Source organism: Penicillium crustosum (assembly GCF_028827405.1).
Source record: "Penicillium crustosum strain IBT 35664 chromosome Unknown utg000005l_segment0_segment0, whole genome shotgun sequence".
In the NCBI taxonomy this organism is placed as follows: Eukaryota; Fungi; Ascomycota; class Eurotiomycetes; order Eurotiales; family Aspergillaceae; genus Penicillium; species Penicillium crustosum.
Genome location: NW_026623126.1, coordinates 565553 through 580476, shown reverse-complemented (window position 1 = coordinate 580476; position 14924 = coordinate 565553). Strand labels below are relative to the sequence as shown.

General features: G+C 50.1%; 7 protein-coding genes across 7 annotated transcripts; 2 read left to right on the top strand and 5 right to left on the bottom strand.

Annotated features, from left to right (window-relative positions):
* Window positions 1-315: 315 nt before the first annotated feature.
* Window positions 316-1449, top strand: N7487_010905 (60S ribosomal protein eL8; the record flags this gene model as incomplete). Its single annotated transcript, XM_056878635.1, has 3 exons — window positions 316-321; window positions 593-670; window positions 739-1449. The coding sequence occupies 3 exons, from the start codon at window positions 316-318 to the stop codon at window positions 1447-1449; spliced, it is 795 nt and encodes a 264-aa protein (XP_056723954.1).
* Window positions 1450-2277: 828 nt separating this feature from the next.
* On the bottom strand, window positions 2278-2897 carry N7487_010904 (DUF3759 domain-containing protein). Its single transcript, XM_056878634.1, has 3 exons — window positions 2756-2897; window positions 2560-2697; window positions 2278-2461 (listed from the first exon to the last, which is right to left on the bottom strand). Exons 1-3 carry the CDS (start codon window positions 2769-2771, stop codon window positions 2289-2291), a joined length of 327 nt encoding a protein of 108 aa, XP_056723953.1. The 5' UTR covers window positions 2772-2897; the 3' UTR covers window positions 2278-2288.
* A 478-nt stretch (window positions 2898-3375) lies between these two features.
* On the bottom strand, window positions 3376-6282 carry N7487_010903 (putative spindle pole body component; the record flags this gene model as incomplete). Its single annotated transcript, XM_056878633.1, has 4 exons — window positions 3376-3411; window positions 3463-5869; window positions 5947-6155; window positions 6223-6282. 4 exons carry the CDS (start codon window positions 6280-6282, stop codon window positions 3376-3378), a joined length of 2712 nt encoding a protein of 903 aa, XP_056723952.1.
* A 633-nt stretch (window positions 6283-6915) lies between these two features.
* N7487_010902 (WD40 repeat domain-containing protein) lies at window positions 6916-8429 on the top strand (the record flags this gene model as incomplete). Its single annotated transcript, XM_056878632.1, has 3 exons — window positions 6916-6961; window positions 7018-7183; window positions 7242-8429. The coding sequence occupies exons 1-3, from the start codon at window positions 6924-6926 to the stop codon at window positions 8427-8429; spliced, it is 1392 nt and encodes a 463-aa protein (XP_056723951.1). The 5' UTR covers window positions 6916-6923.
* A 569-nt stretch (window positions 8430-8998) lies between these two features.
* On the bottom strand, window positions 8999-9751 carry N7487_010901 (uS17 family ribosomal protein; the record flags this gene model as incomplete). Its single annotated transcript, XM_056878631.1, has 1 exon — window positions 8999-9751. One exon carries the CDS (start codon window positions 9749-9751, stop codon window positions 8999-9001), a length of 753 nt encoding a protein of 250 aa, XP_056723950.1.
* A 1011-nt stretch (window positions 9752-10762) lies between these two features.
* On the bottom strand, window positions 10763-12521 carry N7487_010900 (glycosyltransferase family 20 protein; the record flags this gene model as incomplete). The annotated part of the gene is made up of 5 exons (XM_056878630.1): window positions 10763-10898; window positions 10970-11309; window positions 11372-11742; window positions 11789-12161; window positions 12224-12521. The coding sequence occupies 5 exons, from the start codon at window positions 12519-12521 to the stop codon at window positions 10763-10765; spliced, it is 1518 nt and encodes a 505-aa protein (XP_056723949.1).
* Window positions 12522-13269: 748 nt separating this feature from the next.
* On the bottom strand, window positions 13270-14364 carry N7487_010899 (uncharacterized protein; the record flags this gene model as incomplete). Its single annotated transcript, XM_056878629.1, has 4 exons — window positions 13270-13694; window positions 13783-14142; window positions 14199-14211; window positions 14281-14364. The coding sequence occupies 4 exons, from the start codon at window positions 14362-14364 to the stop codon at window positions 13270-13272; spliced, it is 882 nt and encodes a 293-aa protein (XP_056723948.1).
* Window positions 14365-14924: the final 560 nt, after the last annotated feature.

The following is a 14924-nucleotide window of genomic DNA, read 5'->3' as shown; positions in this document are numbered from 1 at the left end:
TGAGGGGAATTAGAAGACCAAGGAACCTTTTTTTTATTTCTGGTATTTATAAGAGATTACAATATTAAATGTGTAGATAATTGAGGAAAGTACATACATACCTGTGGACCCTCCGTTGCGGCCAGAATCTCACGAGATGGTTGATGTCATGTGATCTATCTCACGTGGAAACTTAAATCTACCCTAGCGTCTTGCCCTAGCCCTGGTCACCTGATTGCGCTAGCGCGACCCACAGAAACTTCATAAGTTGCATCCACACGAACTTTTCCCTTTCTCATCCGTCAACCGTCAACCAGCGCAATCCCAGTCGACAAAATGGTGGTGAGTACAACAACTGTCTCTTGATAACTTCAGAGGCTTCTTCTAGTTATTGCGATGTCTCACGACATTCGCTTTGCTTCAGATCTTTTGATCTAAGCAATTCCGCCGATCGCGCATAGCCTCGAAAGAGATGTGTCGTGCATCGTGTGATGATTTTGGCTGGAAGCATGGAGTCAATGCCCGTAACACGGCTTGGCTCATGTTCTCCTTAGAGTTTCAAGAAGATGCAGCACTATGTGAACAGCACGCTGATCTTCTTCCTCAATGATAGCCTCCTAAGTCCGGAAAGAAGACCGCCGCTCTGCCCTACCCCCAGGGCAAGGCTGGCGCTGGCAAGAAGGCTGCCAAGGTACGTTTTCTCTTTCCCCTTTTAGGAGTGCATTGAGTTCTTGAAGATCGCTAACCGTTCTACCACAGAACCCCCTTATCGAGAAGCGCTCTCGCAACTTCGGTATCGGCCAGGACATCCAGCCCCGTCGCAACCTCTCCCGCTTCGTCAAGTGGCCCGAGTATGTCCGTCTTCAGCGCCAGAAGAAGATCCTGAACATGCGCCTGAAGGTTCCCCCTTCCATCGCTCAGTTCCAGGCCACTCTCGACCGCAACACTGCTGCCCAGACCTTCAAGCTCCTCTCCAAGTACCGCCCTGAGACCAAGGCCGAGAAGAAGGAGCGTCTCGTCCAGGAGGCTACCGCCGTCTCCGAGGGCAAGAAGAAGGAGGATGTCTCCAAGAAGCCCTACAACGTCAAGTACGGTCTCAACCACGTCGTCGGACTCGTTGAGAACAAGAAGGCTTCCCTCGTCCTCATCGCCCACGATGTTGACCCCATTGAGTTGGTTGTCTTCCTTCCCGCTCTCTGCCGCAAGATGGGTGTCCCCTACGCCATTGTCAAGGGTAAGGCCCGTCTCGGCACAGTCGTCCACAAGAAGACCTCCGCCGTTCTCGCCCTGACCGAGACCCGCGCTGAGGACAAGGCCGAGTTCGCCAAGCTCCTCTCCGCCATCAAGGAGGGTTACACCGACAAGAACGAGGACTCCCGCCGCCACTGGGGTGGTGGTATCATGGGCGCCAAGGCCAACGCCCGCATCGAGAAGAAGCAGAAGGCTCTCGCTGCCGCCATCAAGGTTTAAGTTAAGCTTGTGTAACTACAGCTTTTCTTCCTTTGATGTCTGTTTGACGGGATCGTTTTCTAATCGAAGCGCTCGGATCTCAAAAATAATGAGTTGTTATGGGAAACAACGAGGTGTTGAAGGCTTTGACGATCTATTGACGGCCAATTCTTTTAGCTTTAGATGGGTGCGAAAGAGCCCTTTGGCCCTTTTTGGATCCTGTTCTAACAAAAAAAGACACATTTTTCTCTCACGAACTCCAATGGCCCCATGTACCAACTTTTCTGCAGATACCCATGAATGCATTTCTCTACCTGTTCAATCTATTGATGGCCTTTGTAGTCCCATCAGAACTAGGCATTCATGTCGTCTGCTTTGTATTTGTAGTATTTGTATATGAGTGTGCTGGTTGTAGTCTATAGTCTGTCTATACGAGTGTTTTATGGTGGAGATGGTAGACAAAACCTTTCAGACGAAATCTCTTCATCTGCCAATGCCCTGATCAGCACTATTTTTTACCCAATCGAGATTTTCATTTCTCCTCGGATTTGTGTGGGATCTGCGAGACAGCGACACCTGCCAAGAATACCAAGTCTTTATAGTGCCGTCTTGGCACATATCTTAAACATGTCTGCATACTTCTATCAAACAGTCTTGCATGAAAGAAACAGGCTATATGGTAGTTGATTAAAGCTTTAAGAGTACTGCAAGACTGTGCAGGCTGCATAGTATATATATAGTGGTGGGGTGGAGGGGTAAACCCCCCCCTGAAAAGTATTTTCGCTCCAAGCTACACGGAATATATATAGACATAACATTCAAGTGTATTCATATTTCATATCACATACTCAGGAGACTATCTAGAACTGGTTTCCGTTGTTGTCATACGCCTCGTGAACCTGCTCACGAGCCTGGTACTTGGCCTTCTCCTTGTCGAAGAAGTCCAATCCCCTGGTCTCGACCTCACGGTCGACAAAGGCACCGGCGAATCCAGCGAGGATCTCCTTGGCCTTGGCGTGGCTCTCAGGCTCGCCTGTTACAGAGAAGAAGAAGTATTAGCTTTACTGTCTCTAGACTTGGGGTTGTGTACCGGATGGTCAAAAGAATGGAGTGAATGGGGATTGTATGTACCGTTCTGAGCGACGTGGTTTTCGTAGGCCTTGGCTGCCTCGTAGCTGGCGGCACCGGCAATCAGCTCGTGGATCACGGAGGGATCGTGCTCCTGCTGGCCGTTGTAGGTGTTGTAGGCCTGAGCCTGATCGGAGTCGTCTAGGTAGATGTGTGTTAGTGGAAGGTGGTATCAAGGAAGGGTAAAGGGGATACTCACCACTGAACCAGCCCATTTTGAATTGAATTGTTTAAGAAAAGTTGGTGAGAGAGAATAGTAGAGGGGAGAAGTGAAACATGAAGAAGAGGGGTAGTCTAGTGGCTTTTATACTCTTCCACTAGTGCCACTTTATCATTTACGGTCACATCATTGAGGGGCATAGGCTTCCGAGGGCCAGTCATACAAGGCCACACTAACTTTGGTCTAGTCAGAATATAGATGAAACAGAGGTGTACAGCATATATGCAAGACAATCTCTATTCAGAAGAGAATTAGGAAGATAGCAATAACAAACAGGTTCATTACACTCCTCAGATAACCTACACCCGGGAAACCGATAATCGAGCAGAATGAGAGAAGACAAGGGTGGTATGATGAAATTACAATGAGATCCAGAGGTCCACGGCCAAAGCATAAGAAGAAAAAAAAAAGTACAAAGAAACCCAAAAGCCAGCCCTATGCTCCCAGAAGACCAGAGATGCTCACCGCCGATTTTTTCCAATATGAATGATGACACTGAGGAACCCCGTCTAAAGACACAAGTTGAAGCAAAAGCAAGCGAAGAAGGTGTATAATGTGAAGAAGGACGAGACATAAACGTGATCGCGGTCATTTGGTCATTAACGTTGAGGAGGTCGTGAAAGCCCTTGGCGTACCTGCGTTTTTGTTAGCCAATTCCACGAGTATTTGGATAAGCAACCACTCACCTTCATTTGTTCAATTCTCGCCTTCAATTGGCTGGTGACTTCCGCAGCTCGCTTCCAGTTCTCTGCCGGCTCAGAAGATCTGGGCTGCTGCTGGTGGTCGTCTTCGGTGAAATTTGTGTTGGAGTTACGGGCGGACGAGCGCGTCGGGCTACCAACCGCAGAGTAACCGTATGTAGGACTCAAATTGCGTCGGCCTAGGCCACCATTACGACTGCTGAGTCCTGGTGATTCCATGCCATTGTTCTCTCTCTCCTCACTGGGAGTAGCAGAGGCGTAGCTTCGAGGACGCGAGCTGTCAAAGCGGGATCCCATATGAAGACCAGATCGTGCAGCAGCGTTGCCGTTGCCGAGGTGATCTTGGTAGATGGAGCTTGTGTCCGGCACACCCATGCTTCCTGCGTCGGAGGCAGCGTTAGGTGGGCTTATGGCAGAGGCACGAAGTGCTCGTGCGAGTTCACGCTTCAATCTTTCGATCTCTCTCTGTTGTTTTTGAACACTTCCCTCCGCGGTTTCCGCGTCACTGCGTGCTCGAACAAGTTGAGTCTCCTTCGCCTTGATGCTCAAGACATCGCGGGTATGGTCCTCAATCAGCTGTGCATTTTGGTTTTGAAGTTCAGTGATCGTCGAGTTGAGCCTTGAACGCTCGGCCTTCATATCTTCCACGGTTCGGTTGAAGTTCTCCTTCTCCGCACGTAATTCCTCTAACTCAGCACGATCGGCGGCCGACATAGCATTGGCTGCAGGTGAAGGAGCAGGGGCAGGTTCAGCAGGCGCTGACGGTCTGGCAATGGGTCGACCCGCAAGGCCACGGCCAAGACCGAACTTTGGAGCGGCTGGCGGGGGAGCCACATCCTCTTCTGGGGGTGGAGCAACTCGTCTTGATGGTGACGCAGTGGTTCCAGGACCAGCAAGCTTCCGTTGCAGCTTGAGACCTGACCCAGGAGTTGGAAGACCGCCGGCCTTCGGAGCACCGAGCTTTGAAGGGATTCCTCTGGCCGCAGGCCTGGCTGGGGGTTCCTCTGGGGGAGGTGGAGCAGCTACAGGGGCTAGTTTCTTCAGCCCCGATGGCGGCTTCTTGCCAACGACCTTCCTCGCAGCCGGGGCAGCAGGCTTTGGGGGTGCGATAATAGCCTTGGGTCGCTCCTTGGCCTTGACTTCAGCGGTGCCGAAGTACTCTTTGATCTTTGTCTTCCGAATCTCATCAAGTCCATCGAGATACGGGTTCATGGCCCGTTCACCAAGAATCTTCATTAATGTACCCAGGATTTCAGCAGCTCCTTCACGGATTGCCGGGGCTGACTCGGTCAACAACTTTGTGCCGGCATCAGCGATCGCTTTCTGCTCTGGCTTGGCTGGTACCGTCCGGGTTGTGCGCAAGCAACGAACCAAGAACTTGACAGTTTCCTGCTTGATCTGTGGGTTCTTGTGCTTAAGATACTCAAAGATTTCTTCCAAGCATTCCGTAAGGGTTGTCGTGGAGAAGACAGCATCCAGTGCCTGGCCCAAAGCATCTGCGACAGTCGTCTTCTTTTCTTTCAAACGTTCAAACATGGGCGCCATAATGGTACTTCGGTATTTGGTAAATCCGCTGCGAAGGCCTTTGGCCAGCACGTCCACACAATTTGCAGCTACCGTGGCGACAGCGACGTTGGCGTCCTTCATGGATTTGGCCAATCCTCGCACAATATCATCATAGGGGCCGTCTTTGATTCGGGGAACGTTGATAACGTTATAGAGAGCGTCTAGCGCTTCCTTGCGGTCCTTCCATTTTGACGAGGCCAATTGATCATGGAAGTCGGCAGGAATTTTCTTCATGACATCAACCGGTTCCGCCAGGTCGAAGGCATCAACAACCACCCCATCCTCCTCCTCATCAAAGTCGTCACCGGCTGGTTCTTCACCCTCCTCGCCTGCCGGTGCAGCGCTGGCCGCGGCCATAGCATCTTGTTGTGCCCGAGTGAATCGCTCTTGCTTCGGTGTGGGATCCTGCTTCACAGCTTCGAATAGTTTCTCCAAATCTCCCTGTTGTACAGGCTTCAATTCGGCCCAGAACAGAGGCTTGATGGCCTCCCGAAGCCACCGATAGAGTTCCACAGTCAAGTTTTGTGCCTCTGCGCGGACATTTTTATCGGCATGGCCGAAAACCTTGGTCAGTGCCTTCAAAGTTTGCTTCGGGTCAACGATCTTGCAGCCGAAGTTGTGGTAAATGAGGGTTAAGGCTGCGAGAGATGCGGCGACCACCTTGGGTACTTTGTGTGATAGTATGGGTAGAAGCTCCTCGATCACTGCGTCGGCCTTGTCCAATTCGACACATAATAGAAGAGCTTCCTGGGCGCTAGCTTTACCGGCCGGTCGTGTAGATGGGAGACCTTTCTCAGCAAGTGGGCCAATTGTATATGTGCGGGTCCTGTGAATGGGAATGTTGTTAGTGGATTCAGGATGGACTAAGAAGACCGTCGTGATTGGGACCGGGGGTTGACGCACCTCGTGCAGGCCTGGGCTCCTCCGAATTTCAGAAAGGCGCAGTATGCTGCAAGACCTTCTGACTGTGCGGCGACGTTGGAATCTGCAACCGCCCCTTTGAACAGGCCGGGATCTTGTATAAATGGCACAAATACGGGGTCTGTTTCGTCGGGGGTCTTTTCAAATTGCGCTTTCGCATCTTCGTATCCTTCCTTTCGGACTTTCCAGTTCTGTATATCGGGGTTAGACTTTCCAGTAATTCCATCAATTGGGCTGGATATGCGGGAATGAGCGCACCTTGTGAGCGAACCGGTCGGCCAAGGGTAAGGAGGAGAAGTCCTCTGTGGCTTCAGCCATTCTGATGGGCGAAGGACGGGACTATCAGCGGATTCTAGGAAGGGAAGTGGTCAGCACTTTCTGCAGTGTCCGATTAGAAGTGCGCATAGCAACAGAAAAGGTCCCGGAGAAAGAGAAATGGGACCGAGTTGGGTGTTGCGGGGGGTCTCGGGAGTGTCTCGGGGGGGTTCAGGTGATCGTACTGTGTTCGGTTGATGCCCAAGGGTATCAAAGGCAGAGTTGTCTTGGACAATAAGACACTAATGACTAGAACATGAATTATCCAAGTCAAAGGGTCAAACTGTATAATATTTGACAGGGGTGGCTGATAATAGTTGAAACACACGGGGTTTAAAGAAAAATAAACAGTTGAAGTTGAAGGAAAGTAAACAAAAGCCTTGGCGAAGAGTGTTTTGTTTAATTCCCCCCCGCGGTGGATCTCAACTTGTTCTTCATATCTTCTCTTCTCTTTCTTTTTATTCTTCAATTCCTCTACTTCTCTTGGATCAATTCGCCAATTCGTCAATTCTCCAATCTTTCCCCCAACTCCCCTTATTCGCCGACACCGCTCCCACCTACTTCCCCTCCATCGCACTTTTCCGAACCAATTTGGTGTATGCGCATTTGGATAAACGGAGAGAGCAGAGAGCACATATAACATCATGAGCCAACTTCTTACGTCGCGGCAGGCGGAGGAGCTGTATGTGACCCTATCTGGTTCCATTAGGGGTGATCGCTGATGGTGTTTTGCGACAGACATAAAGGAATAATCGCCTACCTCACCTCTGTGAATTTGCACCACAGCTCCGCCGCTTTACGAGAAGAACTAGGCGACTCGATCCGAGTCGATGAGACCACACTTAAGAAATATGAAGGGCTCTTGGAGAAGAAATGGACGAGCGTAGTCCGGTTACAGAAAAAGGTGCGAAGACCAGGCACACCACAAGCCTTCCTCTTGTTAACCTGCCATTCGGGTACAGATTATGGACTTGGAAGCACGATGCGCTTCACTCCAGTCTGAGCTGGACACTGCAACCCCGACTTCTCTGAATCGCAAAAACCAAGACCCAGTTTCCTGGCTGCCTCGCGCACCAGCGCGCCACGATCTCCAATCGCACCGCTCGCCGGTATCGTGTCTCGCTTTCCATCCAATATTCTCTTCATTGGCCTCCGGCTCAGATGATACCACAATTAAGATCTGGGACTGGGAGTTGGGTGAACTAGAACGCACAATCAAAGGACATACCAGGGCAGTGTTAGACGTCGACTATGGAGGACCGCGCGGAGGCACACTTCTTGCATCATGCTCGTCAGATCTAACGATCAAATTGTGGGACCCGGCTGACGAGTATAAGAACATCCGAACGCTACCAGGGCACGACCACAGCGTTTCAGCAGTTCGGTTCATTCCATCTGGAGCTGCAGGGTCTCCCATGTCAGGAAACCTGCTAGTCTCGGCTTCTCGCGATCTCACACTGCGCATATGGGATGTCACAACTGGATATTGTGTCAAATCCATGTCGGGTCATGGAGATTGGATTCGAGATGTTACACCATCCCCAGACGGCCGGTTCCTCTTCTCCGGTGGAGATGACCGAGTTGCACGTCTGTGGGATATCTCATCTGGTGATACTAAGTCAACATTCCTAGGCCACGAACACTATATCGAGTGTGTGGCCTTCGCCCCGCCAACAAGCTACCCTCATTTGGCAGCTATTGCGGGGCTAAAGAAGCCACCACCAGCGTCGTCATCCGCCGAGTTTGTGGCTACAGGTTCTCGCGATAAGACCATCCGTCTCTGGGATACCCGTGGAAACTGCATCAAGACTCTTGTTGGCCACGACAACTGGGTCCGCTCATTGGTCTTCCATCCCGGTGGGAAATATCTTCTCTCAGTATCTGACGACAAGACTTTGCGTTGCTGGGATCTCACGCAAGAGTGCAAGTGTGTACGCAAGATCGTGGCTCACGACCATTTCATCAGTTCTCTTCGGTGGGCACCACCTTTGGTTAAGGATGCTGGCGCAAATGAGGGTGCGAAGGGTGCGAACGGTGCCGAGGCTGCATCTAATGGGGCGAAGGTAGACCCCAATGCCACAAAGATGTCCATTCGATGCGTCCTGGCGACTGGCAGTGTTGATCTCAAGGTCCGGGTCTTCGCGGCATGAGCTTCGATTTGAGTTAACAGCGAGGAGCAATGGGAAAGAGATGATGTTGGGCAACACCAAAAGCTTGAGAGGGATAAACCCCCATGTCCAATCGATTGAGGGAACACTGCGTCCCTTGCCGGGGCCATACCTCCAAGCTAAGGGTTTCAGGATTTGACGGGCACAGTTTGCCGTTTCTGGGTAAAGGAGTTGGTTATTCTTCCATGATACCAGTGACTTTCTTTCTTTTTTGCAAATGATTAGGGGATTGGACTAGACAACATCGTCTAGACTAACCCCATGTTTACGATGTACGCTGTTGGTTGTTTTGTATTTTGATATTGACGGGTGGTTTCTCTCCTTCTTTCTCTTCTCATACATACTTTAGACCTACCTTTAGTTGGAAGATCCATCCCAGGAATACAACATATCACGATGCCAATGAAAAATAAATTGAAGCGGTATAATACAGTACATAACCTCCGATATGCAACACCACGGAGGCCGAAGGACAAACCCGACACTTCAAATACTGAAGCCCGTCCCAAAAAGAGCTAAACGTACAGTTATTGTGATGAAAGGCAAACAGCTCAGTTCTCAGCCTCCTTCAGTCTCTCCTGAGTAGCCCTCTCACTCTCAGCCACTCTCTCCTGCACAATCCTCTTAACCTTCCCGACGCGCTCATTCTCCGCATGAATCCGATGAATCAACTGCGCAGTAGAAAGCACCTCACCCTGAGGCACAGGCACACCCGCCTTAGCCGCCTCCTTCACAAGATCCACCTCACGACCCAGCCGCTTCGACTCACGACGGAGATACTTCGCCGCCCAGCGTGTCTCACGCTCAGCCTCGCGCTCCTCCTTCGAGAGCACAGCAGGACGGTTTTCAATCGCCTCACCGAAAGGAGTGACAATACGCTCGACGACGTGGTGCACATTCCGGCTCTTGGGTGCTCCGGACGAGAACTCGATTATGTCGCCTTCGCGGAGGGAGTTGCGCGGGTCGGAGACTAGGTAGTGGGTTTCCTTGGGGTAGAACTTGCGGATGTGTCGGTCCCAGAATGTGTGACGGTGGCAGACGCGCACTGTGCGGTCCATGCGGCCGACGGAGACGACGGTGCCGGCTTTCAGGGCGGAGGCGTAGTTGCGCAGCCGGGAGGGCGCTTGTGTTTCTGTGCCGATGGTCTTGGGCTGTGTGGGGGTTGGGGTGGTTGTTGAGGCATTGCGGAGGGGAGTGGTGATGTATGTGGTTGATTGGAGGATTGAGGGGCGTGTCAGGGACAGAGGTGTCGTGATTGAGGCGCGGAGAGGCATTGTTGCCCGGAGGAGGTGGCTTGGTGCCATTGTTGGTGGGGAGCAGGCGGTTGCTCTTCCAATTGTAGTTGGATGGGATTGGAGGAGACGAGGGATGGGAGATGGTCAAGCACGCGAATGGTTTGTGGTAATGGTGACCGCCCAAATGGTTGCGAGCTTGAGGTGTTTGGCGTTGAGGATTTCGAGAATTTCTCGGGGAAGCATGTTTGCTCTGTTTGCACTCTAGTATAAAGCGTCGACTTGGATGAAGGAGTAACTGGGCAATCGAATAGCAAAATCCTCCTATTTAAGTACATAAATTGCATCTGCACTTCTTATGGTTTGAATACTTCTTTGGAGGGTCTAATTCCCTTAAATAGATTTTCCATCTCCGTTCCAACCGCTACATTGTCCCTCAGACACCTAGGACCATCACGAGGATGTGTTTTTTTTTTTGCTCAGAAAACGAATCACCCTATAGCTACTATATGACTAATATAAATTATGAAAGTTGCAGGCCCAGCCTTGGAGGTTTGCTAATTGGAAGAATATTCATGGATATTGGGGTACTACATAGATGAACAACCTCCCCTACAGACTTCCAGTGAATATAAGATGCCACCCTGACAGGCTTCCAGCTAATGTCTATACAAGTCTTACAGTTCTACATACCAAGGTCCAGTCCAGATGCCCACGCGAGCACCCAGCCCAGTTTGGCTCATTTGCCCATGCCTACCTACTTTGTCTTCACAACAACCAAATGGGGATATAGTTACATTCTGTTCAAATTTCTTGCTAACATAGAGGAACAATTAATCCGAGTCGGGTCCGGCTATTCTGATATGTCTGGTCTATGTTGTAGAAGTGAAACCCATCCTGTATACAGAAATCACATTTTAGAAAAAAAAAAAAGAAAGATAAAGGCAGAAACCAATGAGAAACCTCTAAGAAAATACATTTCGCCTCATCCATGTTCGTGAAGGCCATCTAAGTTTCATTGAAACACCCGTTCCGATTGCAGAGCACACATGTCTCGGAAGAAACATCAAAGATTATTACGCATTACGCGTCTTGCGTCGTGGGTGGCACATCGGTTTCGTTTGCATCTGATTCCGCCAATTTCTTGGAGTGGAATTTATCGGCAGAGTGTGCTGATATCCGGGTGAGTTCGGTGACGAAGGATTGGCCCCAGAATGCGCTAGAAAATGGGTCAGTTGGAAATGGAATACAAGAGAAGGGATGGTCCCGGCAGCGCGACGGGTAACATACCTAGTGTACTTGGAAACGTATCTGTCCAACTTGGCAAAATTGAGAGCCCTCTGTTCATCGCTCATGGTCACGGCTTCTTGGTAGGCGCCTGCTAATTCTTCGGTGTTCCAGGGGTTCACAATGATACTGCCGTTCAGACTCTGGGCTGCTCCGGCGAATTCAGAAAGCACCAGAACTCCATGGCGTTTCTGTTGGGTGGCGATGTACTCGTATGCGACCAGGTTCATGCCATCACGGGTCGATGAGACAATGCAGGCATCTGATACGGCGTAGAGAGCGATGAGCTCGTCGAAGTTGACGGACTTGTGCAGGAAGTGGATAGGTTGGAACTCGACCGTGCCTTGAAAGATGATTAGACCCGTTCAGAACACCACAGTCAGAACACCAAACAAGAATACTTACCGAACTTTCCATTGATCCGACCCACCAGTTCGTTCACCACAGCCCTCAAATTCTGGTATTCCTCGACATCCTGCCGACTGGGGACGGCGACTTGTACAAGAACGACCTTCCCAACCCATTCTGGGTGGTCACTGAGGAACACTTCAAGGGCGTGCAACTTCTGGGGCACGCCCTTGATGTAATCAAGACGGTCGACACCGACCATCAGCTTCACACCCTGGAACTTCTGCTCCAGCATGGCAATGCGCTTCTGGACCTTCTCCTTCTTCAATCCTTCCTTGAACTTCTCAGGGTCAATGCCAATGGGGAAGGCTCCACATGTAATAATCTTGCCCTGGAATTCAATGCCATTGGGCGTAGTTGCAAGGCCACTAATCAAATTAGATATGGACTCCAGAACGTGCAGGGTATACTAACAGTAGACGTGAGCAACTGCTCAGGAAATGGCGCGTGTAATCATAAGTGTGGAAGCCAATCAGGTCGCAATGTAGGACACCCAGGAGCAGTTCATTCCGCACGGGGAGGATTCGGTAGATCTCACTGCTAGGGAACGGTGTATGTAAGAAGAAACCGATCTTCACGTTCTTCTTGCTATCGCCAATCTCCTCGCGCAGCATCTCGGGAAGCAGCATCAGGTGGTAGTCGTGAACCCAAATCAGATCGCCATCCTGTACTTCCTTCGCGATAGCCTGTGCAAAAAGACGGTTCGCTTCCTTGTAAGCTTCCCAGGCGGACTCGTCGAAGGTGATCTCGCCGGGGTGGTAATGGAACAGAGGCCAGAGGATGGAGTCTATCCGAAAGAACAAGGTATCAGTGTACATTCCAGGGGCTTTGCGGGAAGGAGAAACTGACTGGAGAACCCATTGTAGTGTCGATCTGCTAGGTCATCATCAATGAAGACGGGTACAGCGCCATATTCTTCCTTGAGGCGCTGCTTGACGACAGGGATCTCGGGCTCGGGAACCTCCAGACCGGGCCAGCCGTACCACTGGAAGGTGGTTGATTTTGAGAGGCCACTCAGACCACTGACCAGACCTCCGGAAGACATTGAGAAATCATATTTCCCATCATCAGACCGCTTGATTGTGATCGGCAAACGGTTCGAGACCAGAAGCAGGCGAGCTTCATTCTTGGGCTCGATGGAAGGCATGGTGATGGACCGGATGCCGGGCGGAAACGGAGGACAGGATTACAGGGATCGGAATAAGAGGTAAAAGTATAGGCAAGGCAAGCTGGGCTCCTGTAGATCCGATAGAACATGCGATTAGAGTCGATTTCATAGGCGGGGAAACCCTTGGAGATCATGACGAATATGAACCAACCTTTGACACAAGTGGATATTTCACTCCGAATGAGCACCCGACTAGCAATCTGTCTCCATAAGATAGCTGTTAGTAGTAATTACCAAAACAAGAAAGCCGAGTGTGAAGAGAGAAAAAAAAGGTGAAGGGTGAGAGCAAAGCGGGGGACCGGGATGCGAACGTCACTCTTGAAATTGTTGGAACTACGTGTGGGCCTCAATATCGCTCACATGGGAGACTGTAGAAAGATATAAGAAAGGAAAGATCTTTTTTTCTATAATTCCAGGTAATTTGGATTTAAATGAGAGATATTTCCAGATCCTTTTTTTTAACTAGACAGGTTTTAATGGTCATTCTGACTCCGCATTGGGTATCGTACTACCAGGCTTGTCCCAGCCAGTTAGAGAGGCGAGTGACCGAGCGCTGACGTCGAATATTATTTAAGATAAACATAATGTATCTGAGTAGGCATCTTTTGAGAGGGTATTTGATATTTGAGATATCTTTTAATATGTCCTTTTAGATATTCTTTTTGCATTTATTTTACTCTTGTCAGGGTTAACGACGGTTTCTATTTATACCCAGAACCTATACAACTCACAAAGCCGACCTCTCTCCTACAAGACTCCATTTCCCAGACTCCGAATCATGAACCGTCCTTCCCTCGTCTTCAAGCTTCATAAGTACCTGTAACACTCCATGCGAAGCCGGTACATGCAAAGACTCGGGAACACCGACGTAGATGCGCTTAACCAACTCAATAGGCGTCCACGCCTGCTTGCGTTCCGGCGAGGACTCGTCGGCCGCGACATCAAGCTTGCCAAACTGCAGAACACGGAGGACCTCGTCTTCCCGCTGCTGTCGGTGCTTGATGTACTCGGTGATCCGCGCGCCGGCGTCCTCGATCACCGCCCCGTGTCCGGGGTATCCCCGGCCTGAGGAGACGCGGTCGCGCATCCGGTGGAGACTGTTGAGGTAGGTTTTGAGGCTTTCAAAGACGGCTGTGCCGTGGCCTAGGACATCTGTAGATTTATGTTAGATATGGCTCTACGTATATTGCGTATCATGTTTCATCGACAGAAGGGTGATTTTAAGAACTGTTGCACCTACTATCACCAGTAAACATAGCATTCTCTTCCTCGAGCAAAAACACCATATGATCAACGGTATGTCCAGGTGTATGGAATGCTGTCAAGGTAGCACCCTCGACGGAAAACACCTGGCCCTCATGGATATCTGCCTGATCGGAATCAGGTTGGTGTTTGAAGATCTGAGCCTGTGGACAGAGTTTGAGTAGATCTGGTACCCCGCTGACATGGTCGCCGTGCCAATGTGTCAGGAGTGCCTGGTGCACCGTTGCTTTTTCTGCTGAGAGCACGGATTGAAGGTTTGCTGCCCATGAGGGTTTGCCTTCGCCTGTGTCTATTAAGATTCGCTGGTGGCCGCGACCAATTAAGTATGTGTTTGTGCCTGGGTATGTGGTTAGGGTGTGTGTTCTGAGCTGAGATGGAGTGTGTGTTGCTTACCTTGGAGTGTGAACTGTATTGGGTTGTGTGCTATTGATCAGCTTGTCATTTTCTAGTGACATCATGGTATCTATCCACTCACCTTCCCTGGATTTCCGCCTAGAATTCTCATGACTGAGGCGCTGAGGCGCTCCACTTCTGGGAGTTGGACGAGCTGGGTTGTCATCTTTGGAGATGGGGTGGAGATGGTAGATGGGAGGCAGGAGATCCTCAACACCTGATCTTTATATATGGCCTGAAGTGCAAATCAGTTGTTAACTGATGGTTGACTTATCATTCAAGATTCGCTAGGCTTATTTGATGCGATAGATAGGTTGTAATGAGATGCAGAGTTGAAAGTTGAGAATATATCAAAGCACTTAACTTGCCGAACCCTATGACGGAATAAGATGATCTGATGGCGTCCAAGTCAATCTTATACTGAAGTCCAACGAACGCGGGGCAGAAATTGTGCCTCGGCAAGCTTATCTCAGCGTTCGATGTGTCCGAGGTGCCATCGGTATATTCGTGAGACTTTCATGGTCTATTAGGCCGAAAATGGTTGGAATACTTTGTATACAAATTTACGACCTACGAAAGGAACAAATTGAAAACAGAAAGGAAATTGTGCATGCATGCCATTCCTAACATACAAAAACAGTGAGATAAAAATCAAAGAGTATATCCATTGAGCCCACCCGGATATCGGGAATCAACGCAAGGCCGAGAAATCGGCCTACAAAAACA